Here is a 24,114-nt window from a genome sequence, read left to right as displayed (position 1 = left end):
AGCTGGGTCAGCGGGGAGAAAGGCAGAGAGAATGGCAGAGTCCGGGACCCTGCCCACCGGCTTCGGGGAGCTGGAAGTCCTGGCAGTGGGAACGGTGCTGCTGGTGGAAGGTGAGCCAGGCAGGAGCCGGGGTGGAGCAGGAACTCGGCCGGGTCCCAGAACCCAGGCCGCAGCTGCAAAGCTGGCAAGGAGAGGTCCGCAAACCCTACTCCTCTGTGCCCGGACCCATGGGGTCTTCCGATGGCTGCACCTGCGGGATGCAGCACGCAGGCTGGGAAGCCAAGAGAGAGAAGCTGGTCAGGCTCAGGGAGGGAGGAACTTTGAGAAGGGGACGTCTGCCCAGGGCATGACCAAGAACCAGGGCTTTTCATGTCTCTGCAGCCAAGAGAAAGTTGAATCCACTCCCTGGAAGTCCTGCTAAGAATCTCATATAATATCAGGCCCCTGGTAGGCTCTGGAGGCAGACAGCTCTGCCACTTGCTGTCTGTGTCACTGAAACCAAGACACTTGAGCTCTCTGACCCTTGGTGCCCTGACATGCCAAGTGGGTGGTGGCAAAGGTTAGATGGGATCAGGGCATAAAGTGCTAGCCTAGATAGACACCCCGGGTTTTCAGTTCATTTATTCCCTTCCTCTCCAGCCCCACATTACTTGCACCATCTCCATTCCCTTGGCCCTAAGGTCTTCTGCTCTAGGGGTGACCTGGGTCCATGAGGTGCCAGCTTCAATCCAGAGTCCCTAAGATGCTCACTGAGGCCAGAGCTGGGCCAGTAGGCGCTGGAGTTGGGCCAGCCCAAGACTAGGTTGATGGGGGATGCAGCCCTTGTTCAAAGCAGATCCAGAGAAATAATCAACACATTTTCTCACCCAACAAGAACTGACAGTGGAGAGGGAGCCGCAGCCACTAGGCTGGTCCCAGAGACCCTGGATGTCATCGTCTGGTGGCCGAAGCCCCTTTTCCTCTCCACTGGGAACCCTACAGTCTAACATCTCTCTAGGTCTTCAAACATGCCTTGAAAGTTTACAGCTTTATGGTTTTGCATGTGCTGTTCCCTCTTTTTAGAATGCTCTTCCACACTTGTCCTCCTAGTGGACGCTCACAGTTTGAATGCAGGATCCTTCCCCATTCCTCTTTAGACGGGAGAAGCCCAGGTGCAGGGGGCATAAGGGGTGGCAAATGAGTGATAAAGCCGAAGTTCAAGATCAGGTCTGTCTACCACTGGAGACCACTCCCTTCAAGCTCACCTCACTGCCTGGTGTCCTGGGAAGCTCCCAGTTCTACGTTGCCATCCCTTAGCCAGCGCTCTCCCTGACGTTGTTCCAGAGCCCTTGGAGAAGGTATTCTGGAATTTGAAAACCCTGATTTCCAGTCCCAGCTCCGCCACTTCCTAGCTGCATACTTAGGGCAAGTTGGCCAGCATCTCTGAGCCTCGGCCTCTCTGCAGTAAGTGGGGAGGACGGTGTCCAGGTGAAGACTGACTGGGAGGACCCACATAAAGTGTGCAACACCCTGCCGGGCACGTGATAAGTGCTCAGTGGCTGTCCATGACTGTAATTGTTCTGGCACAAACCGTGCTGCACTTTAGCGGACTTCTTCCTTGTCTGTCTTCCCATCAGACCGTGCGTTGGTAGAGGGCAGGGTGTACATCTCGTGGCTTTCGGTACCTGAGGGCCAGCCCACTGTGTAGGGGCTTGGTGAGCTGCACTGAGATGGATGCTGAGGGTTTCAGGGGAGGCTGCTGAGGCCCCAGCCACCCCATGGCCCCTCATTCTGAGCCCAGGAGGGCCTCTGCAGCCCCGGAGCCAGCTCTCCCCTTCCTTTCAGCTCTCTCCGGCCTCAGCCTCAATAGCCTGACCATCCTCTGTTTCTGCAAGAACCCGGAGCTGCGGACTCCCAGCCACCTGCTGGTGCTGAGCTTGGCGCTGTCGGACAGTGGGATTAGCCTGAATGCCCTCATGGCCGCCACGTCCAGCCTCCTCCGGTACCTGCCCCTTCCGCAGTCCCTGGGCTCTGGGGCCTGACCTCTGGGCACTGGGCAGCAAGCCAGAGACATTCTGCCTACCTGTAGAAGACTATAGGGGAGAGGGTGGGCAGACTGAACTAGGTTAAATCCGAATTCCAGACTATCCCTGTAGAACCCCAGCCGATTTCTGGAACGCAGGAGTTGCTCGGACCTGACCATCAGAGCTGGCTGACTGCGGGGATTAAGAGCGTGGGCTCTGCAACCAGGCTGCCTAGGTTGGAATCCTGACTTCATTATTTCTATCTCTCGGCTTCTCCTGTAAATTGTATATTATTACCTAACCCATATGGTTGTTGGAAGTATTGACTTATTATTTGTAAATAATGTAAAACAATGCTTGGCACCTAGGAAGCCATAAATAAGTGTTTGTGAAAGCAAACAGGATTTTGACAAGTGTCTAAGACCTTATGTGCAAACCAGGGTCTTCCAAAGTGGCCTCAGAAGGTGTTTACCGGATTGTTTTCTTAAGCAGACGGAACATTCCTGTGAAAGCTAGAGCCCCACCCCCACCCCACCGCTGCCCTCCTATGAACACTCAGAGCTGACCAGTCTGTAGGGTCTGAATCAGTGAGGATTCCTTGCCTTGTTCTCCTCCTACCCCTTCCCAGGGCTGGGGAGGGACAACTGAAGCTTCCACCTTGCTTGGCCCATGAGGCCGGGAGTTGGGAGGCCTGGGATCTACCCCCTGTCTTCATCTTCATCTGCTGTGTGACATTGGCTCAGTACCTTTTCCCCTCTGAGCCTCAGGCACAAGCTCTCCTCCCAACCAGGTTGTTCCATTTCCTGTGATGCAGGCATCTGATCACCAGGGAGACCCTTCGGTCCAACAGAGGTGCCGTGACGGACCCTGAGCCTGGAGAGTCGGTATCAGGCTCCACCCCTTCACCCCAGCGGCTCGATCTCTAAGGCCCCAGTTTCCTCATAGGAAAAACAGATACTAAAGCCCTTTTCTAAGGAGCTAAAAGTGCCTTCCAAGCTGCTGCTGAGCAGGTGAGGGAGGAAGACAGGGACGGGGGGAGGGGTCACTGGTGCCCCGTGTCTCCCACAGGCGCTGGCCCTATGGCTCAGAAGGATGCCAGGTTCACGGCTTCCAGGGCTTTGCAACAGTGTTGGCCAGCATCTGCAGCAGTGCAGCCATCGCCTGGGGGCGCTATCACCACTACTGCACCCGTATGTCTTCGGGTTCCCACAGTTGGGGGACATCCACCTACTGAGGGTGATCAGGGAGAAGGTCTGCTCAGTGTTTCCCAGTTCAGGGAACTGTGGGTGGGTGTAGGTGACCATGAGCGTGGGGTGTGGGCACTCAGGAAAGGAGGGGTGGGGAGAGTGCGGGAGAGGTGTTGAGGCACGTGCTGGGAAGGCTGCCTGTGCCCCCACTACAGCCTCAGGCAAGTCAGGGGTCCTCTGTGAACTTAGTCTCCTTCTCTGTAGGATGATTTTTATAACCTACCTCACAGTTTTATTTTGAAAATCAAATGAGATCCTGGATACAGAAAATACCCTTGAAGACAGGCACTGTTGGGAGGCAGAGAGGAGGCATGTGCGTGTGTGTGTGTGTGTGTGTGTGTGTGTGTGTGTAAAACTGGGCATGTGCCTTCGCACCCCACACTTCCATGGAGCCTCTGTCATGCGAAGGCTTCATGAAAATGAGTCTAGCTCCAGATTTTTCAAGTTGTATTGTCAAATTCCATCTTCATAATTATCCATATTAGTGTACCACCTGCTGTGTTATTTTTTTTCTTAAAAGTGACCCATTTTAAAAAATTTAAACACCTGCTTTAGTCTCATTCTAAAAAATATCTGTGAAATCACAACTTTAGTGTCCTTATAACTATAATACACATTAAAGTAAAAAAACATGTTCACCCATAGACCATTTAGAATAACACTCACCACAGAGATACATAAACATGTATCTGGGGGGCCGTGGCTCAGTTACCACTCACAGCAAACCTCCAGCTTGCAGACTGGGAAGCAGAGGCTCAGAGAAGTTGAGTAGCTTGCCCCGAGTCACACAGCTATAGGGGCAGAACTGGGATTGGGCATGGCCTGGATGCCTCCAGAGGGAGTCTCTCCCTTTGTCTCCTGGGCTCTGAGTCCTGGAGCTGTGGATTTGCCTGGCACAGAGGCTACTCTGGGGTCCATAGCTAGCATGACCTCAAGACCTGAGCACTTCCCCTTTGGAATCGCAGATCTGCCCTGGCCACAGACACACATGGCCCCCTGCCCTCCACAAAGTCACATGCCTCTGTCCAGGCCAAAAAAAAGAAAAAAGCCTTTGTTCTTATCCTAACTCCTATCTGAGCCCCTCACACCCCATCTGACCCTGGAGCTCCTCTCCCCCCACTTCTACCCCAGCCCTGTCCCCAAAGCTCCCTCAGACCATCATGCATGCGTGCACACACACACACATGCTCTCTCACATGTGCACACGTGAATGCACACCTTCTCTCGGCCTTAATATAGAGCAGTTAATCCCTGTCCCATGGGCCTCTGGATCAAAGCCCTTCCCGTGCTGGAGGGCACAGGCGGGCAGCACGAAAACAGGGAAGAGGGAAGTGGGGGGTGTTATAATAAAAATTATCTCTTTTATTCTTCATAACAATCGTCTGAAGCAGGGAGTATCATTCCCACTTTGTGAAGGAGAAAACTGAGGCTCAGAGAAACCCTTAATCGCCCGAGGCACTGCGCTATTAAGCATGGGAGCCAGCAGTTAGGGACATTCTGCATGACCATAGCATCCATTATTTTTCACTCTGCCAAGCTATCTCCTCCTCTCAACCACCCTCCTCCTGTGTCCCATGCAGGCAGCCGACTGGATTGGAACACGGCCGTCTCCCTGGTTTTCTTTGTGTGGCTGTCTTCCGCCTTCTGGGCAACACTGCCCCTCCTGGGCTGGGGACACTATGACCGTGAGCCGCTGGGGACATGCTGCACCCTGGACTATTCCAGGAGGGACAGGTGAGGGGAGGGGAGCGGCTTCGAGGCTCCTTTCCATGGGAGTGTTGGCTTTGAGTCTGTAGGACTGCTAGCAGTGTCAGCTGAAAATCCAAATGGGGACATGTCAGCATTTGCCAAACAATCTCAACTCCCTAGTCGTGATACCCACTAAGGAAAGCCCATTCCAAAGACTGGCCAAGTGATGGGAATGTTATGCAAATTGGGGTGCAGAGTTGGGCCCCAGAAGGAGTCCTATCCGGGGAGCTATTGGCTTCTGTTGGTTATAACATTCACTGAGCCCCATGACCCCTTTGCCACCTTCAGTACAGTCAGATGTCCCAGCTCTGACTTACCAACTTCTAAAGGGAGCCATACCCTTGGTTCGATAGCGTCAAAGAATGTTAAGGTCTTTGCATTGGAAGGGACCTCCTTGGCATAGAGTTCAGTTCTCTGAATTCCTTGAGCGTCTGCTGTGAGCCAAGCCCTGGAGAGATAAGAATAAATGCATGATGGAGCCTACCATTGTGGGCCACACATCTAGTATACTGCCAGGTCGACCTGGCTCTGGGGTGTCCAGAGCTCCCTCTAGGGGCTGCCTTGGGGAGGGACCACATGGGCTTCAGCCCCCCTCTTGCTTCCACTAGAGCCACACTGCATTCATCTGCTTTACATGTTTATTCATGTTTACTCATAAAGCACCTGCGTTGATGACCCTCTTCCCTGGTCAAACCCACTGGAGAACCCTGGGTCTTGTCTAATGCCCTTCAGGGCATTCCCTGCAGGTATTTCCGCAGGTGGTGTCCAGTCCTTCTGGCAGCCCTCCTTCCCACTCCTCCTTAGTGGACAGCACCCAGGTGACATGGTCTCCCCTTCACAGAATGGCAGCCTACCTCCCTGTAACTCCCACCTGCTTCTGGGCAGCCCTCTTGCCTCCCCGTGACCACTACCTGGGACCCCAGGCTCTTCTCTGGTCCCTTCAATGATTTCTTCAGTGATACAACGTCCAGTCTCATCCACAGGGTCCTTCCAAATCCCTATGCCAGGAACACTCCTTGGATGAGCCTTCCTCCTGGTCCACTGACATCTCTATTTGGGAAACACGTTTCCCAAACTAAAGTGTCCCGTTCTCTATGCTTGGGGCACATACAGAGAGCAGGGCTGAGCACCTGAACCGCCCAACAGCAAGTTAAAGGAGGACTATCCCTCATTCCAGCTCCCTGGCTCCTAAAGGCAGGTTCCAGGAGGACCTAGTAGCTCTCTGGTTCTGAGGGGAGTTCAGCTGGGACTTGGGAGCACCCACACTCTGAAAACGCATCTGATGGGAGCAGTTCCGTGCACCTGACTGTCTAGAGCAAAGTCTGGTGGGCTTTCTAGGGTAGCTGATCATCTCTGAGAGGCAATCCTGACTCCTCCATCCCCTCTGTCTGCAGAAACTTCACCAGCTTCCTCTTCACCATGGCCTTTTTCAACTTCCTCCTGCCCCTCTTCATCACAGTCATATCCTATCGGCTCATGGAGCAGAAACTCGGGAAGACTGGCCGTCCTCCGGTAAGGATCAACACCTAGAGCAGCAGAAATCTCTCTGTCCCTCTCAGGGACACCAGGGAACATGAATGATGTGACAACAACCAGGGGTTCTCTGTGTTTTCAACGACCAGGAAAGAAATCCAGCTTTCGTACATTGAGCATATGGGGTGTTAGGGCAGAAACACACCTTCCCCATTGCTGGGGATCACCAAGACCTGGGAGGAAGTATCAGAACTGCTCAGACTTACCCAGACCCCATAACTCTGAGAGCCAGGGCGCCCTACCGGACACCATCCTTGCTGTTACACTTGCTCCTTGCCAAGAATGTGAGGGTTGGCACAAAATTACATGCATTTTAAATGCTACTTGTAAATTGCTTCAAGATGTTTCATTGAATCACAGGCACAGGCTGTTACCCACAACATAAAACCACACCTGAAAGCACATTTGTCCAAGAAAAACAATGCTTCAAAATAAGCCCTCCTGGTCATTTCTCAATTTCTGCATTAATATTCTCTTGCCACGATTTTCCTTTAACTTTATCAACTGAACAGTCTCTAGCAGATGAGTCATAAGAAGTACCAAAAACTCAGAAACAAAACAAACCAAAAAACCCAGGTACTAATGTTACTTTATGTGCATTATGTCATTTCATTTTTGCACCCACTCCCCGAGGAAGGAAGGTTTTAACTGTCCCTAGGTCACAGATTAGAAATTTGAGGCTGAAAGGGGTTATTAGCTAAACAACTCAAAAGCCATGCGATTAGTAATAGCAGAGTTGGATCAAACCCAGGTCTGGGACTCCACCACTCAAGTGGGCAATCGTAGCGCATAAAGAAAGCACTCTCTGCTACAATCTGCCACATTTTTTTTTCTTTGAATTGGAAAAGCACTGTGCAAATCGATTTTAGCTGTGGACCCAGGTTCCCCTGGTCACAGAAGGAGGGCGAGGGCTGTGCCGGTGCTTTCCCGCTCATCACCGCCTCCACGGTTGTCCTCCTCGCTCTGCCCTCCCCTAGCCCTGCCTGGGTGCTCAAAGTCGCCACATTTTATTGGAGGTTCAATCGGCCAGGAGACAAGGCTGCCACACGGATTTTTCCGGGTTGACTTTAAACCATCCGTTTCAGTAACATCAGCAGAGGTCGCCACGCCTTTGAGCTTAAGTCACATTCTTCGTTAAAAGGCGACATGGTCAATAAGAAAATAGGCACTGATTTTTGGCGTCAGGATTTTAACCTCTGAATGTATGTGGGGAGCTGGAATTTAGCAAGTTCCACCCTGAAATTAGAGCGCAAGTCGTGTGCGCTCCTGTGGCCACATGTGGTACCACATCGCCTGCTGCTTGATTCTATCTCACACGGCGGAAAGCGGCCCCTTTGAACCCAGGACTGGTTGACCTGCAAGTTGGCTGCAGCTACTGATGGCCAGCTGGTTCTGGGGCTGAGTTGTGAGGGCAGCGCAGCTTGGGGACCCTTACGCACACATTCACATTCACAGAGCCCCTGGTTTCTCAGAACACAGACCAGGAAGGAAGCTCATTATCCACGCCAGTCCCGGCCTCCAGGCCAGTCAGGCCACTTTACAGACAAGGCAGCTGAGGTCAAGTAAGCTTGAACGAGAGGCCTAGGGTCAGGCATCTTAAACAGAAGAGAGATTCATCTGGTCCCAGGTTCCCCCACAGGCTCAGCATCTTCCCACAGCCCTGCCGAGTGCCTACCTGGTTCCTGGACCTCACGGGGCTGCCGACCACCTAGAGCAAGTCGATGCCTCCCTCCTTTACCCATGTCTCCCCAGGTGAACACCGTTCTGCCAGCCAGGACGCTGCTGCTCGGCTGGGGCCCCTACGCTCTCCTATATCTGTACGCAGCCGTTGCGGATGTGACCTCCATCTCCCCCAAGCTGCAAATGGTACAGACACCGCCAGTCCCCAAAGCTCTCCCCATTTTTGTGCCTCTGTTTCACCCCATCTCTCTTTCTGGCTTTCTGGTCTCCAAGATAAGCTCTCTCTTTCTCTTTTCCTTTGAACATTCATAACTCACTGGGTGTTAGCTTGTCCCCTGGTCACGCAGGGCCACTGCTCAAGATGGCCTAGGCCTCATGTGAGATGACAGGGACAGCCAGCCAGATGGTGCCACGTACCCTCTGGGACCAGGGGCTGAGATTGGTGCCCAGAGGATTGTGATTCCATGCATCATCCACCAACGTATGTCATAGTCAGAGAAGGCTTAGAGGTTGCAGAATCAAGATAAGGACAGATGCTTGGTGGCTGGGGGGATGTCGGGGTGAGCATGGGGGACTGCAGTCACCAGTTGGGACCAGAGAGAGGAGCAGAGGCTCTGAAACTTCTCTCCTGGACTTTTCTGTCACAACAGGTGCCCGCTCTCATTGCCAAGGCTGTGCCCACGGTCAACGCCATCAACTATGCTCTGGGCAGTGAGATGGTGCACAGGGGAATCTGGCAGTGCCTCTCGCCGCAGAAAAGAGAGCGGGACCGAGAGCAGTGAACCTCTCCAGGGCGCTGCTCAGACCCAGGCCCACCCTGGCCACCCTGGACTGAGCCTCTCGCAGGAGGCTGCCCGGGAGTCCTGTCCAGCACCCTCAGGAGCCAAGCTCCAGACACGCACCCACCATCCCCAATGGCCCTGTTGAGCCTGGCCCGAGGCTGGACACCGGGGATTCAGAGAGAAACCAAGCTGCGTGGAAGGAGCCGGGACTTTGGAGCCAGACAGACCTGAGTGTTGGTCATAGCGGTCCCCACGGAGGCTGAGAGATCTTGGGAAAGTCATGCTCTCTGAACTCAGCTTCCTGACCCATAACATAAGGATGTTAATATGCACCTCAGGTCTGTCGTGAGACTTGAACATGATAGTGTGTACTCACCACGCACATAGAAGCTGCTGCTCATTAGAACAGCTGTTAGGACTCAGAAACTTACATAGAAAGGGGTGAAAGCCCCAGGTTTGTTTGTGGGAGCTCAACCCAGGCTGCCAGCGTTCAAATACCACTTATTAAATCGTGATCTTTGCAGGTGACTTACTCTTTCTGGGCATTTGTTTCCCAACTTGTGAGGTGTGACGACAGTAATGGTGACTTGACTGTGCAGAAAGGCCCAGAATGTTACCAGGCACATGCGAACTGCTCACCGAGAGTAGCCGCCAGCACCCACCAGTCAAGACAGCTAGCTGTACGTTGCTTAGTTGCCGACATTTAAAAACTCAGGACAATTTATTCAGAACTCCAGACATCTGAAGATGAGGCCCCACCAGCCCCAGGGGAGGCTCCATGGTGACCGTTTGAGACGCGAGGTGGCTTTGCCCTTTGCCCAGGGTACGTGCTCTGCCATCAGTTACAGCTCGTGTGTTTCCCTGCAGAGCCCGCGGGCATCTGAGTTTGAGACACTAACGCTGGGGTTCCCATCCCTGGATGTCCCTCTGCTCCTCCCACAGAGCCAGCGCTTCAGGGACAAGGCACAGCATGTGCACAGGCCTGGGTGAGACCCATGGCCCTAGAGGGAAATGGAGATGGGTGGAGGGTGACTGAGGGCTCTTCAGAAGGTCTGATGATGGAGGGACAGCTGCCCCAGGCACCGCGGAGGCAGCAAGTCTGAAAGCCAATCCCGTGGAGCTGAGGGGAGGAGGGGCCACGTCGGGGGTGGGCGCGGGTGGCCAGGAGAACAGCATCTGGGGTCCCTGCAGACCAGGACATGCCTCTTGGTTTTGCAGATGCAGAAAATCAGGCCACAGAAACATCTAACTCCCAAGAAGTCTGCACAAAGCAGAGGCCATTTCAGTCAGTTTGCAAAACCTTGTGGGGTGGGAGGGGAACGCAGCCTTCACACAGCACTGTTTCCTAGACCACGCCCTGTGCCAGGCACTGTGGAGGCCGAGATGCCACCCGGCCTCACTCCAGCGTCCACGCAGAGTCCTTGTCTTCGGCCCTGGAGTGGGGATGGGGTGGGGAAACCTGGGACCTGAGCCGGGCTCACACACAGACGGAGTGGGTCACCAGGAAAGTGATGGATGCTGCGGCTCAGAGATGCTGACTCTGCCTCCACAGCCCGTGGACCTTTAAATGGTCTTTATTGGGGACCCACCCTTTATGTCCCCATTAGAAACACTAAATCCTTAAGGAGGGATGAGGAAACACATTGAGAAGAGGGGAGATGAGCCCCAGACTCCAAGAGAGAAGGGCTGGAAGGTTAGATGAGGCTGAAGACACCCAGCAAGAGTGGCCCATGTCCCCAAACAGATCAAGCCCCCGCTGGTGCTCAGAGAGGAAGGGAGGAAGACAGGTTGGCCGGATGTGGCCAAGGACAGCGTCAGCTCGAGCCCTGTATGCCCAAGTCTGTCTGGAGAGGGGAAGGTGGGCTTGGGGCATCTCCACCCTGGGCTGGGTCGGCAGGAGATGGGAGGGGATGACAGCACCCGGTGGGGAACGACCAGAGCCCCACCTGAAGCTGTTTGTTCAGAAGCCCCAAGTCCACCCACTCATACCCCTGCATCTCACTCAGGGAATGGGTTTAGGGAGACTCATCAAGGTGCCACTTCTGCAGAACCGTGGGATTGTATAAAGCCCAATTTAAAAGACACAAAATTTGCTTCCTAAGAATGCCTACATTCTAAGATCCATTGATTTCAGAGTTTATTTAAGCTCTTATTAAAAGAAATATAAGTACAGTAGAATACTATCCCCATCCCTCCCCCCCTCCAATCTTCTTGCTGGGAAGGATGACTCTGCCTATTGACGAATGGACTTGAATTAAGGTTACAAATAAAGTAGCAAGTCGTCTCTGAGGTAAAGGAATGTACAATCCCTGGTCTCCTACCCAAGATCCCCACTGGGACAATTTTCCTGGGAAGAGGAGGGACTGTGTGCCTGATTGATTAGAAAAAAAGGAAACATAAATTAATTATGGCCTAAACTACGTCTATATTTTCTATTAAAAGTAAAAGGATTTTACAAATTTTCTACATTCAATAGCAAAGTAGTAGACCTAATTTATTTATATCTTTCCCCTTGCCATGAAATTGAAAGGATTTCTGCTGTTTTCCCTGTTAGAGACACAGTTAATTCAATTTGTTGAAATACAGGCTCATTCTCCCTCCAACAAAACTGTCTCCTGGATTATTTTTCCCATCTCAGTAATATCATTACTATTTGTCCTGTCATATAAGCTAAATGAAGAGAGAAGAAAGAGGGGGAAAGCAACAGCGTGCTAGGCAGAAGTCCTTACCTGGAAGATAAGGATGACGCGGTGCCTAGTTTCTACCACAGGGTGGCAGCGCTAACTCAATGATAAATTAATTCAACCTGGGTCTCCAGTCCCGGAGGTGTCTTTTGAAGAGCCTGGAGGTTCCTCACAAGGCTACTGGGGTGAATTATAGATTCCTGCAGGATCCCAGACAAGCATTCTTTTCTGCTCTTGCTACAGAAGCCTGATGTCTAGTTGTTTTCCACTCCAAATAATGATGTGATTCCACATCTCTCCTTGAAGGGCACGGAATTGCACGCCCACTGTCCAGAGGACTCCCAGAGGGCCCTATACAGCTCCCCTTTTCTCTGCCTACAGAAGAGTCATTGAAAGTTCTGCCAGATGTAAACCTCCAAAGTCTTCCCATGAATAGGATCTGGTTAGGACGTCTGGTCTGGCTTCTGCCTCTGTCTAATCATGAGAAGTTGGGGCAGTCCCTGAATTTTTCTGACTTGGATTATTCATCTGGAAAGTGGAGGTGAGAGCACCTTATGCTGATATTACATGTGGGAACACACAGTAAACTATGGGATGTGGGACATAAGGGCATTGCAGGGACCGTACCCAGAGAAACAGCCCGAGCCTCTGCAGAGGTGCAGTAAATGGCTTTTGGTGATGGTAACATTTCTAAGGTAACAAGTCCTGGAAAAGCCCTGGGTGAAGGCCAAAATCACAATCCCTAAATCCTCCTGTCCTCTTGGTTGAGGTAACTTGCTGCTCCCCTCTTAAGCTGCTCCCTGGCCCTGACTCCACACATCCCTGCAGCTGCTGCTACAATGGCCTCCACTGTCTCCCTGCAAGGTCGGCTCTGCCCAGCTGCCCTTCCTTTCGCAGCTGTCAAAACACATGCAAGTCCTTTGCTGTCTAGGTGAGAGGCAACGTGACAGCTTGGAAAGCACTTAGGTGTGGGTATTGGAAAGACCTGGCATGAATCTAGGATTAGCCTTTTATTCAATGTGTGACCAAGTTTGAGCAAGTTTCTTATCTCTGATTTTGTTCTGCTCCCACTAAAATGGCCTCATTGGGGTGGCATATTTTAAAGCACATAGTGCGTAGTGGGTGTTCAATAAATATTAGAGTCCCACCTTATCGACTATTCCTTGCTATCCCCTGAATTTTACTATTACTCACTCAAGAAAGGGGTGAACAGGAAAATTATGATGATTGAGTGACAATTATATGCAACATGTGTCACATCTACAACCTCATTTAATTCCCCACAACATCCTCAAAAACATATTCTCAAACTTGTCTGCACCTTTGAAGCATCTTGGGGCCTGGCCATTCAAAGTGGTCCCTGGACCAGAAGCATCTGAGTGCTTGTTAGATATGTAGATTCCCAGGCCCCAACCCCAGACCTCCCGAATCCAAATGTGCTTTTTAAATGACCCCCAGATCATCTGTATGCATCTTAAAGCTTGAAAAGCACAGCGGAGATTTACAGACTGTGAAGTCTGGTCCCTCCCACAGAGACTCTGATGTAATTGGTCTGAAGGGCTGGCGGGGCTTGAGGCTTTTAAAAGCTCTCAGATGATTCTATTGTGCAGCCAGGATTAAGAACCATTGACTAGGGGTGGGGGTTATGGACGCTCATTCTGTGAAGAGTGATTTAGCTGAGATTTACTGAGTCATCTCTGAGGCTATTATTTGCTGTTTTATATGAATATATTATATATCTATATCCACACACACATATGTATACACATCTCTCTATATAAGTCTATTTCCTTTTTTAAAAATTTTTTATTTATTTATTTATTTTTGGCTGCATTGGGTCTTCATTGCTATGCACAGGCTTTCTCTAGTTGGGGAGAGCGGGGGCTACTCTTTGTTGCAGTGTGCGTGGACTTCTCACTGCAGTGGCTTCTCTTGTTGTGGAGCATGGGCTCTGCCCAGCTGCCCTTCCTTTCGCAGCTGTCAAAACACATGCAAGTCCTTTGCTGTCTAGGTGAGCTTGTTAGCAGCTCTTGGATGTTCTACGTGTGTGGGCTTCAGTAGTTGTGGCATGCGGGCTCAGTAGTTGTGGCTCACAGGCTCTAGAGTGCAGGCTCAGTACTTGTGGCACACAGGCTTAGTTGCTCCGCGGCATGTGGGATCTTCCCGGACCAGGGCTCGAACCCGTGTTCCCTGCATTGGCAGGAGGATTCTTAACCACTGCACCACCAGGGAAGCCCTAGAAGTCTATTTCTTTGTTACTCACCCCCATCTAGTCCTATGGCTTGCTCTCATCTTTCTCTTACTAATTCCCCAAATCCCAAAGATCATGGACCCAGCAGTAGAGTTTCAGCCTAAGGCTTTTTGTTTTATCACCATGATATCATTTACAAGAGAACAGGGTCAGGTCTTGTAACTGATGGAGAGACAAAGGCATAAAGAGGTTAAACATACTCCTTAAGGCCGTACAGTACATGGGGAAACATGACTCCTGACTCTCAGCCCAGATTTTTGGGTATCAGTGCTGGCCATTCAGATGCAGGAGGTAGAGAGCCGGGCTTCTCAAGCCATCAAGTGCGCACGAATCATTGTTAAGTGCACGTTCTGATTCAGCAAGTCTCAGGTGGGGCTGAGATTCTGCATTTCTAACAAGCTCCCAAGTGAAGCCAAGGCGGCCGAAGCTGTAGTGTGTTTGGTCAGGGCATCACACTATGATCCCTGGTCCCCGTTGCCTGGCTCTCCCTTCCCAGCAGCTGACCGGGGTGTTCGTTCAGTCTCCCTCACCTGCCAGATGTTTCAGACCAAAGTTTCAAGGTGTGTCATCAGGTTGTGGAGATCGGCTGACCTCCATGCCATGACTCATCCTACCACTGGGTGGCGCTCTGGGAACACCTCCCTACAGGATTTCATACTGCTCAGCTGCTCTTGGATGTTCGTGAAACAAATATTTATTTAGACTAATTTTATCAGGACACCGTTTAAACAAGACAGTCAAGGTCCTCACTTGCAGTTTACAGTCTAAGACAATAAATAAGTGTATAAAATAGATCATTATGAACTGTGCTGTGCAAGGAGATAAATGAGGGCTAAGATGGGAAGTGACTGGGAGTGGTGGTCAGGGAAGACAGCTCTGAGGTGGTGCCCAGTGAGCATTTGGAAACGTGGGCAGGAGCTAAAGGGAGTTGCCCTGGGCAGGGCAACATCACATGGCATCCTCTAGGTGTGGGACAGTCACAAACTCCCAGCCTTAGCACAGTCTCTCTTGACAGCCCAGGAATTAGCATGAGGAAAGGAGTGCTCTAGGATTCTGATGAGAATTTTAGGGCCTGTGATTCTCCGAAATAAATAAAGCCATGAGCATCAGTATTCTGCTACTACGGGAATAAAGGGAGGACCTTAGTGAACATGTGGATTGGGAAAAATTAGAATTAAAAACATTTTTCAAGTCTTTTATTTCTGTGATCCTTAGAACAAACGAAAGAGGAAAGCAGGAAGGGGATTTGGAGTCCCATTTTTTGATGAAAAACTGAGATTCACACAGGTTAACTGATGACACCAGAGCCTGCATTTGAACCCCTTCCCCTTGATTCTAAATTAAGCCTCCAAACCATGCAGATCCAAATACCTATGGCCAGATAAACTATTCTTGGAAAATACGTACATGATTCAAGACAGCACGTGCTCGAATGTTTTTTCAGGTGCTTTGGGAGGTGACTTAACAGGGTGGCAGCAGGTAAGGTGAAAAGAAACCTTGGGCTCCCAGTCAGAACAACACCCACCTTGGAGTTCCAGCTTTGCTGCTCCCTTCCTGTCTGACCTTGGGTGGGTCGCTAAATTTTTCTGGTCTGTATTTTCATCTAATAAGGGGTTTGGATTATATCAGTTGTTTTCAAAGTTTAAAAAAAATGGAAGTTTTTGCTTTTGTGTTTTGTTTGTTTGTTTGAGAAAAGCCATACCAGGATGTAAATAAATTAGAGGGATCCCAGCATAACTTGTCCCCAGTCCTCTTCTCCAAGAACCATCATCCTGGAAGGTCTGATGACATCTCTGCTTTGCTTTCTAGGAGTCTGTGGGTTGCTTGCCTTTCTAGGTAAGTCCTGGGCTTTCCTACCTGCCCCCAGGTTTAAAGCCTCCAGTGCCCCAGGAAAGCTGCCTCAGAGTCCCTGTCTTCACACCTGGCAACCCCACAAGGCAGCAGGTGCCCTCTGTTCATAGCTCTGTCAGGGCACGAGCCCCATGGATGGAGCATCTTGGTTGTTCTGCCTGCCTGGGTTTCAAAGAAGGCCTTTGTGGAAGCTCAGGCATTAGAGAGCTAAAGACACTATTATTCATCTGTTGCTGTTGGCAGGTGCATTTGCCAAACCTTTGCTTAATTTAAACAGGAAGTGATTAAAGGGCTCCCTGGAGCTAGGAAAGGCAGGAAGAATAAACACTCATAATTATGAGCAACAATGCCTGACACCTTGCTTTGTGTCAATTCATCTAATCCTCTGAACCATACTAGGATCACAGTATTATGATACTAAGTATTATTTTCCACATTGCATATATGTGAAAACTGAGGCTCTAAATGATTATAAAAACTGCCTTAGGACACTATTAATAAGTGACACAACTGGGATAGAAACCCTCACAATTATGTAGATACCAATGGAAGAATAGTTTTTCTAAGATTCTCTAGGATTAAGAAATAAAGCCACAACATCACAAGATAGCACAATAACTTGTCCTCGGTGGTTACTTCTTTGGAGTCCAGTCACTCATTCCTTCAATAGCAGCCTGCTATTTACCAAGCACCTGACTTGGTTCTGGAGGTGAAGATAGGAGGTGAATAAGACATAATCCTTTCACTCTAGGAGTTCACAGCCTAGCAGGAAAATAAAGTCATACATTATTATTTGTTACAAGTGCTATAATAGAAAAGTTGATTCAAAATAACATGGGTGTCAGCAGGAATGATGGAACAATATATATCTCAACCATATAGCTCAGTTTTAGGGTGTGTAAATTGAAAGTGCTACAGGAGCTCAGAGGAAAGTTAAAAGCTACAGGGGCATCCAAGAAGGCTTCCCTGAGGAGGTGATATAAGTTCTTCTCTTCCTAGCTCTCAAGTCTCTGAAATATAGTTGGCTCACAATCACCTTCCAAAGCAATGTCTCACCTCAGCACTAAGGTCCCACTTCACACGCTGATGTTTCTTCCTAGTGCCTTCCTTTCCTCTATACAGGCTTTACATTACATTGACAAAATCTTCCTAGCTCTATTTGTCCATCCTTTCTTCAGTGGAAGTTTTTTCTACATCTGAATATATTTTTTCATAGTCATTTTAAAATCAATGTCTAATAGACATCTTGCATGAGAATTTTCACATCTTCCACATGTTTAAGGCTGGAGCAAGGTGGGAAAGAGACAGCCCATGGGAATGGAAGGGAAGGGGCGTGCTAGGGGCTGAATATCCGCGTGTGTAAGGGGCATTATCTAGTGACCTGTAGCATGGTTTTGCCACGCACTATGCTTGCACCACGGTTGCATGCCATAAAAGCAATGCTGGTAAGGAAACTGAAGGGCTATGTTCTACTTTGGTAGAAATAGGACTGAATTGATGCCCTGCCATTAGGCCGTAGTGCTGCTAGGATTGCATCGATCTTCCTGTTTGTACTGCTTGTAACTATGGCCCCATCTTAAGTATTCCTAATTGAAAAACAAAGCCTCAGGAAACCGAAACTTAACCAGCCGCTCTCGCTTCTGTAACTATGCTTGCTGAACCCCCTTTTGCAACCATCCAACCAATCAGACGGTGACTAGTGTCTTTGTTTAAAAGTTAACCAATCAGTGACTAATGTCTTTGTTTAAAAGTTAGCCAATCAGTACCCCCCACCCCTGAAGGTCGCGAGCTTGTTTGTACCTGTCTATAAAAGAGCTGTACTAAACTCCATCGGGACCTCTTAGCGTCACCGGCAACGAGTGCGCGGAGGTCCAGGTTCGAACCTGCAATAAATGACCCTTGCCGTTTGGCTTTGACTCTTGTCTCTGGTGGTCTTGTGGAGGGGTCTCATGACCGTGGGCATTTCAAAACCACGGCCCAATGCCAGGATCCATTAGGTTGTGTATTGATCAGAAAGGGGACAGAGTACAGAGCAACAAACAGTGGTGGAAGCATCCAAGGGGCACCGTTGATGGAGGATAGATTTGGAGATGGGCTGGGAGGAACGGAGTCCTAACTCTAGGTTCTGGAGGAAGGAGCGTTCATCTTTAGCACAGGAATTGCCTGCTCTCCACTCCTCCACCCCACCCCTCTATGGACCTTAACATCACTGAGGTTTGAGAAAGTCATACCCTTTTAGTTGTGGTGCTTTTGATGAGATGAGAAAGGAGATGTTGCTCTAAGGCCATTGGAGTTGAAATAATAAATGTAAGGAAAGGAATGATATAAGCTGGGGCAGGAGACACTGGCCAGACCACACAGGTCGGTTTAAAGATTTTAGACTTTACACTAAGTGTAATTGGAAGGCACAGAAGGGGGTTAAGCATAGGTCAATATAATCCAGTTTATATTTTGACATTCTGGCACAAAGAAGGGTCTTTGTTAGGAAGAGTGGAGGCAGGGGACCAGTTAAAGTCTATTTATGGACATCCAGGGAAAATATTGTGGTAACTTGGACTGTGATGATGGCAGTGGAAGTGGAGGAAAGGACTGGAAGGTGGCTGGGTTTACGGGGAAGATTATGAGTTCAGCCTGGGATTGTTGTGGTTGGAATACCCGTGTGATGCCAAGTGGAGATGAAGAGAGGGTGATTGCATATAAGAGAAGTCTGAATGGGGATGTAGATGTGCGAGTCTTTGCTACAGAGTTGATAACTAAAGCTGTGGTCCGAGATGAGTTGCCCAGGGGAAGATTATACATGGAGAGGAAAAAAGAGCCTCCACCGAGCCTTGAGGAACCCCAAGATATTTAATGGCCTGATGCAGGAGGAAAAGTCTTGAAAGGAGATGGAGAATGAATATCCAGAGTAATGGGGGGAAAAAAACCTGGAGTAGGGGGTGTCCAGAAGTAAAGGGAAGTGAGTGTGTCGAGAAGGAAAGCAAGGTCAAGTAAGAATGGGAAAATGTACATTGGGTTTGGTGACTTGGTGGCCATTATTGACCTGAGTAAGAACTGTCTCAGTGAAGTGAAGAGAATGGAAGCCAGAGTGGAAAAACAGGAGATTATTCCAAGAATTTTAACTGTGAGGTGAAAAATAGAAATAAGGTAATGTGGGGGAGAAAGGTAACTCTGTGAACTCTAAGAAGGACGAGATGTGAGTAAGCTTAAATGTTAATGGGAAAGCTCTATTGAGAAGGAACAATTGTACATATGTGAGAGAGAAGCAATAATTCGTAGTGTAAGGTTCATTTTATTTTTAATTTTTTTTAAAAAGAGGCTATCACTTTAATTATTTATGTTTGTTCTGGTATGCACAGAATCAAAGTTTCTCATTTTTCTCTGGCACAAAGACCATGATTTAGTTGAGCTGATTATAGTGTAAGCCAAAGAAAAAGTTATGAAAATCCTTTTAAATACTTGATTTAACTGCAGGACAGAACCTGCTTAAGAATAAATTTTACAAAAAAAAAAAAAAAAGAATAAATTTTACAAGTCTTTTGAAAGCTGAGGTTTTATTAAGTCCATGAGATTTTATTAAGTCCATAAAAATATCATCCCTTTTTATGGCAACATATGAGATGTGATTTTAAGCATCTTCACTTCTAAACATGTTTTTCTCAACGTTTAGGTATACAGTGTCTTCATGTTGAAAATGAAGCTATCACAACTTCCTAATTTGGAGGAGCATTTCACATTTTCTTTTCTGCATAAATGTTATCTTTCTCTACATCCACATAGTGTAGGGTTCTGAGAAGAGGAAGTAGATAGGACCTAACACAAGAGAAGAGAAGGGGTAGAGGGAGGGAGATTGGGATGTTTGTGGGTATACTGGCAAAATTTTAAGGAAATTCCCATTTGATGACTTCAATTTTCTTTGTGAAAGAGCAAGTCCGCTATTAGCAAGGGAAAAAGTGAGAAGGTCAGAAGATTGGGAAGAATGATAAGAATGAAGAAGGTTTAAAATAAAAGTTGAATTTCACTGAAGAGGATTACAAATAAACACATGAAAAGATGTTCAACATCAGGAGAGAACTCCTGTTTTCAGGAAATTGGAATAGACTTGCGATTCCTTATTCTTCTTGCCAAGTATAACTAAAAACCCTAGACATGATATATAAAGCAAACATAAGAAAATGGCTGAGAGATGGAGAGAAGGAAGCCTGCCTAGAGACCTCAGGATGGAGAAATGACACAGAGGTTTGCTCCCTGGGTTTTCTTTTTGCATCCAATACCACAGATTTGAAGATGAGGAAGCCAGCCTCCAGTCACAACAATCAGTGAAGAAAAAAATAGAACCCCAATAAAAACCTGCTCTCTCTAGCCAAGTCAACAGGAAAGGTGCAGCCTGGCAAGACAGAAAACATTTAGGCAATAACCACCCCAATTTAATTAAATACCACAGGAAAATGTTATTTCAACACGTAAATTTGACAACTTAAATTTTACCTATTCCTTAAAAGCACAAACTACCACAACACATCCAATATGAAACAGGTCTTTTGAATAGCCCTATGAGGGAAATTGAATTTATAGTTTAAAAATTCCCAGAAAAATCTCCAGATCCAGAGAATTCTACCAAATGTTTAAAGAAGAACTAACACAAATTCTATGCAATCCCTTCCATACAGTAGAAGAGGAGGAAAGGCTTCTCAATTTATTTTATGAAGCTATCATTACCCTGATACCAGAACCAGACAAAGACAAGAAAACTACAGACCAATATACCTCATGAATATAGACGCAAAAGCCCTTAACAGAATATCAGCACATAGAAATCAAAAATACTTAAAAACAATTATATGTAAAAACAAGATCAGGAGAATCTATTCCCAGGGATACAAGGCTGGTTCAATATGGGAAAATCTATCAATGTAATTGTGGACAAAGAATGTTGCCTGCTTTTCCAATAAACCACAAATGTTGCCTGCCATCAAGCCGTCAGCCACTGCAGCTGCCACCTGCCCACAGTGCACCCTGAGGGGAATTCAAGATAGAGAAAAACAGGATACTGGCCCTAAATAGTTAAGATGCATATCTAAGGAATAATTTCAGTATGCCCAGATTCTTGCATCTTCCCATACATAGAAAAGCACTACAATCATTAACTTGGGATGTCTGGTTTTTGTGATTAGCAGTCTTTAGATGTTCAACTACATGTTGTTGTTTTGTTTTTCATCAAAAACTCCTCTATATCCTTGCTCCTCCCTTACCTCTTTGGAGCAGTTCTTGAGAGCTATCTGAGAGGCTGTCTCTCAGGCTGTGGTCCACAGGAAGGTCCCTGAATAAAACATAACTCAGAATTTTTAGGTTTTACATTTTTCTTCAGTCGATATCATCCACCATATTAACTAAAGACTAAAGAATAAAAATCACATGATTATATCAATAGATGTAGAAAAAACATTTGATGAAGTTCAACACCATATTATTCATAATAAAGATTCTCAGAAAGATAGGATAAAGTTATTTAAGTCAGACAAAGAAAGACAAACACTGTTCCTTAACTTGATGAAGAGCGTCTACAAAAACTTACAGCTAACATTATATTTAAAGGTGAAAAACTGAATGTTTCTCCCTAAGATCAGGAGCAAAACAAGGACGTCCACTTTCATACTTCCTATTCAATATAGTCCTAGAAGTTCTAGCCAATATAATCAAGGCAAGAAAAGGAAATAAACAGCATAGAGTTTGGAAAGGAAGAAATAAAACTGCCTCTATTTGCATATGACAAGATTGTCTATGTAGAAAATCCCAGCAAATATACAAATAAACTCCTAGAACTAATAAGTGAGTTCAGCAAGGTCACAGAATAAAAGAAAAACATAAAAAATCAACTGTAGTTCTATATGCTAACAACTAACATGTGGAAACTGAAATTAAAATACAATACCATTTACAATTGCTCAAAGACAATGAAATACTTAGGTGTAAATCTAGGAAGACATATATAGGACTTGTGCGCTGAAAACTATGCAATGCTGATGAAAGAAATCAAAGGCCTAAATAAATGGAGACACACATCGTGTTTGTGAATTGGAAGACTCAACACAGCAAAGATGGTAATTCTCTCCAAATCGATGTAAAAGTATAACGCAACTCCTATTAAAATCCTAGCAACAATTCTTGTAGATATAAATTTTTAAAAATTTTGTATAGAAAGGCAAAGAAACTTAAATATCCTGAAATTTATGAAAAGGAAGAATAAACTGGGAGGAATCCATCTACTCGATTCCAATACTTATTATAAAGCTACATAACCAAGACTATGTAGTATTGGCAGGAATATAGTCACATAGATCAGTGGAACAGAGTGGATAACCCAGAAAAAGACCCACCCTAATATGCCCAACTAATTTTTGAGGAAGGTGCAGAAGCAACTCAATGGAGGAAGGGTAAGCTTTTCAACAAATTGTGCAATGCAAGTCCATAGGCATAAACAAACAAACAAATAAATGAACAAAAATTAACTTGACCTAAGTCTCACACTTTAGGCAAAAATTAACTCAACATGGGTCATGGGCATAAATATAAAATGCAACACTATAAAACTTTTAGGAAAATAATTTAAGGAAAAAATTCACAGCATATAGAGCCAGCCAAAGTGTTTTTAGACCTGACACCGAAAGGACGATTCATAACGGGTAAATCTGTAAATTAGACTTCATCAAAATTTAAAACTTTTGAAAGCAACTGTACCCCAATAAAAATTAATTTAAAAAATTAAAAACTTTTGCTGTGCAAAAGACCCTCTTGTCAAAATGCTTCTAAGAGGTACTTTGACAAGAACACATTTAATAGTTTCTATGAGGAAGAAAGGAAACCTCACTTCAGTTCAATAGAGATTGTTATTTGGGACCCTTTCAAAACAATCAATTATTACTCTCTCTATGATATTGCCATCCAGCCCCCATCCCTCACTACTGTCTTCATGGTATTTAGAAGGTATTCATTCATCCAGTGCCTTGCTGAAGTCCAGATACTACTGTCTAAAGCAGTTCTTTAATCTGCCTGTCTAGTGATCCCACCACAAATGGTTCTATTCAGTCTGGCAAGCCTCGTGCGTGGTGTGATTTTCTACACAGTACACTCATTGTAGGTGAACGGGACAAATGATCTGATTAATAAAGAAAGCTACATTCAAAGCATTTTGTCCCAGACCCAGTAATCTCCATTAGAGGGAAAATACACTTTCTATTTGAGAATCCTTGGATTTAAGTCTTCCATTTGGAGGTTGGAGAGAATGAAGAAGGGAATCTGTGGCATCTACTTCATTCACATCTTTGTACAAGGTGAAGATTTATTAACTATTTGTTGTTTGGAACTCTTCATTTTAACGTTCTCAGTAAAAGCAGTCTGTGATGACAGCATCTTCCTACCTCAGAATTCATGTGTGCCCTTTATATTATCAAGGAATCAAATGTTAATAATCATAAATACTTTGTTATAGAAACTACTTTCACCCCTCTTGGCTTCATTGCACACTGCTATGAAAATATTTCAAATTCTTCCAAAGATAACTGCCTTGGGAGTAGTCACGGAACATTCTTGTTCAACCTGCTTATTAACCCAGCAAGCAACAGCTTCGGGATTATGCACCTGTGATCAGGCCAAATGTGGTAGGAACATTATTTACCCCTGTCTCCTCAGGGATGAAAAAACTCTGCATTGTACATCAGCCTCATTTTTTTCCCCTTACTCTCTGCCCAGAAATCCAGCCCCGCCCCATGAAAAGGCTGTCTATTCAATCAGAGAGACACAAAGTTGGCTTGTGCAAACCAGGCCTGAAAGACACAAGAGCAATTTATTCTGGTTAATAAGCTGGGAGAAAACATGTAGAGGCCAATTGTACGGTGGGCACAAGAAGGGTTTCTTGTCTGACCAGTGTATAATGTTGTGGCAGACACTGTTATTTGTTTGCTCACCCGATAGCCACCTCCCACCCGCCTTCTTTATTACTTAGAAAAAAACTGTCTGCTACAGATATCAGGCAGGTGGCCATGGGATTTAGGAAGCAATGATTTGCTATCAGCCCTGACAGATGAACAAATTACAGTTTCTCTATGCAAATGTTGGGAGGCAGCTTTGAGATCCTCAAACGATGCTCACCTCCTGGCCTTCATGCCCTTGTGTAGTTGTCTCCTACAGTGAATAGGGCTGACGTGTGAACAACAGGATATTGTGGAAATGGCAGGGAACACAGGCTAGCAGAGCTGAGGACCCCTAGGAAAGAGAATGAAACATAACCTGAATCAGCTGAGGCCTTCTGGCCTGATGTGAGCTGCCTTTGGACCCACA

At 47.1% G+C, this 24,114-nt stretch overlaps 1 protein-coding gene across 3 annotated transcripts; it reads left to right on the top strand.

Moving 5' to 3' along the window:
- On the top strand, window positions 1-9,531 carry RGR (retinal G protein coupled receptor). 3 transcript variants are annotated; one of them, XM_024742516.1, is made up of 7 exons: window positions 1-110; window positions 1,825-1,981; window positions 3,072-3,193; window positions 4,831-4,984; window positions 6,394-6,511; window positions 8,285-8,398; window positions 8,863-9,531. In XM_024742516.1, exons 1-7 carry the CDS (start codon window positions 32-34, stop codon window positions 8,992-8,994), a joined length of 876 nt encoding a protein of 291 aa, XP_024598284.1. In that variant the 5' UTR covers window positions 1-31; the 3' UTR covers window positions 8,995-9,531. The 3 variants fall into 3 exon arrangements, with proteins under 3 accessions (XP_024598284.1, XP_024598283.1, XP_024598285.1); XM_024742515.1 differs by having other exon boundaries at window positions 32-110; window positions 1,825-1,978; window positions 3,057-3,193; window positions 8,863-8,994; XM_024742517.1 differs by lacking the exon at window positions 8,285-8,398 and having other exon boundaries at window positions 32-110; window positions 8,863-8,994.
- The last annotated feature ends 14,583 nt before the right edge of the window (window positions 9,532-24,114 follow it).

This window comes from Neophocaena asiaeorientalis, unplaced genomic scaffold, assembly GCF_003031525.2.
Source record: "Neophocaena asiaeorientalis asiaeorientalis breed wild unplaced genomic scaffold, Neophocaena_asiaeorientalis_V1.1 scaffold598, whole genome shotgun sequence".
Taxonomy (NCBI): Eukaryota; Metazoa; Chordata; class Mammalia; order Artiodactyla; family Phocoenidae; genus Neophocaena; species Neophocaena asiaeorientalis.
The sequence above is the reverse complement of the archived record's forward strand: the minus strand, read 5'-3'. Positions and strand labels throughout refer to the sequence as shown.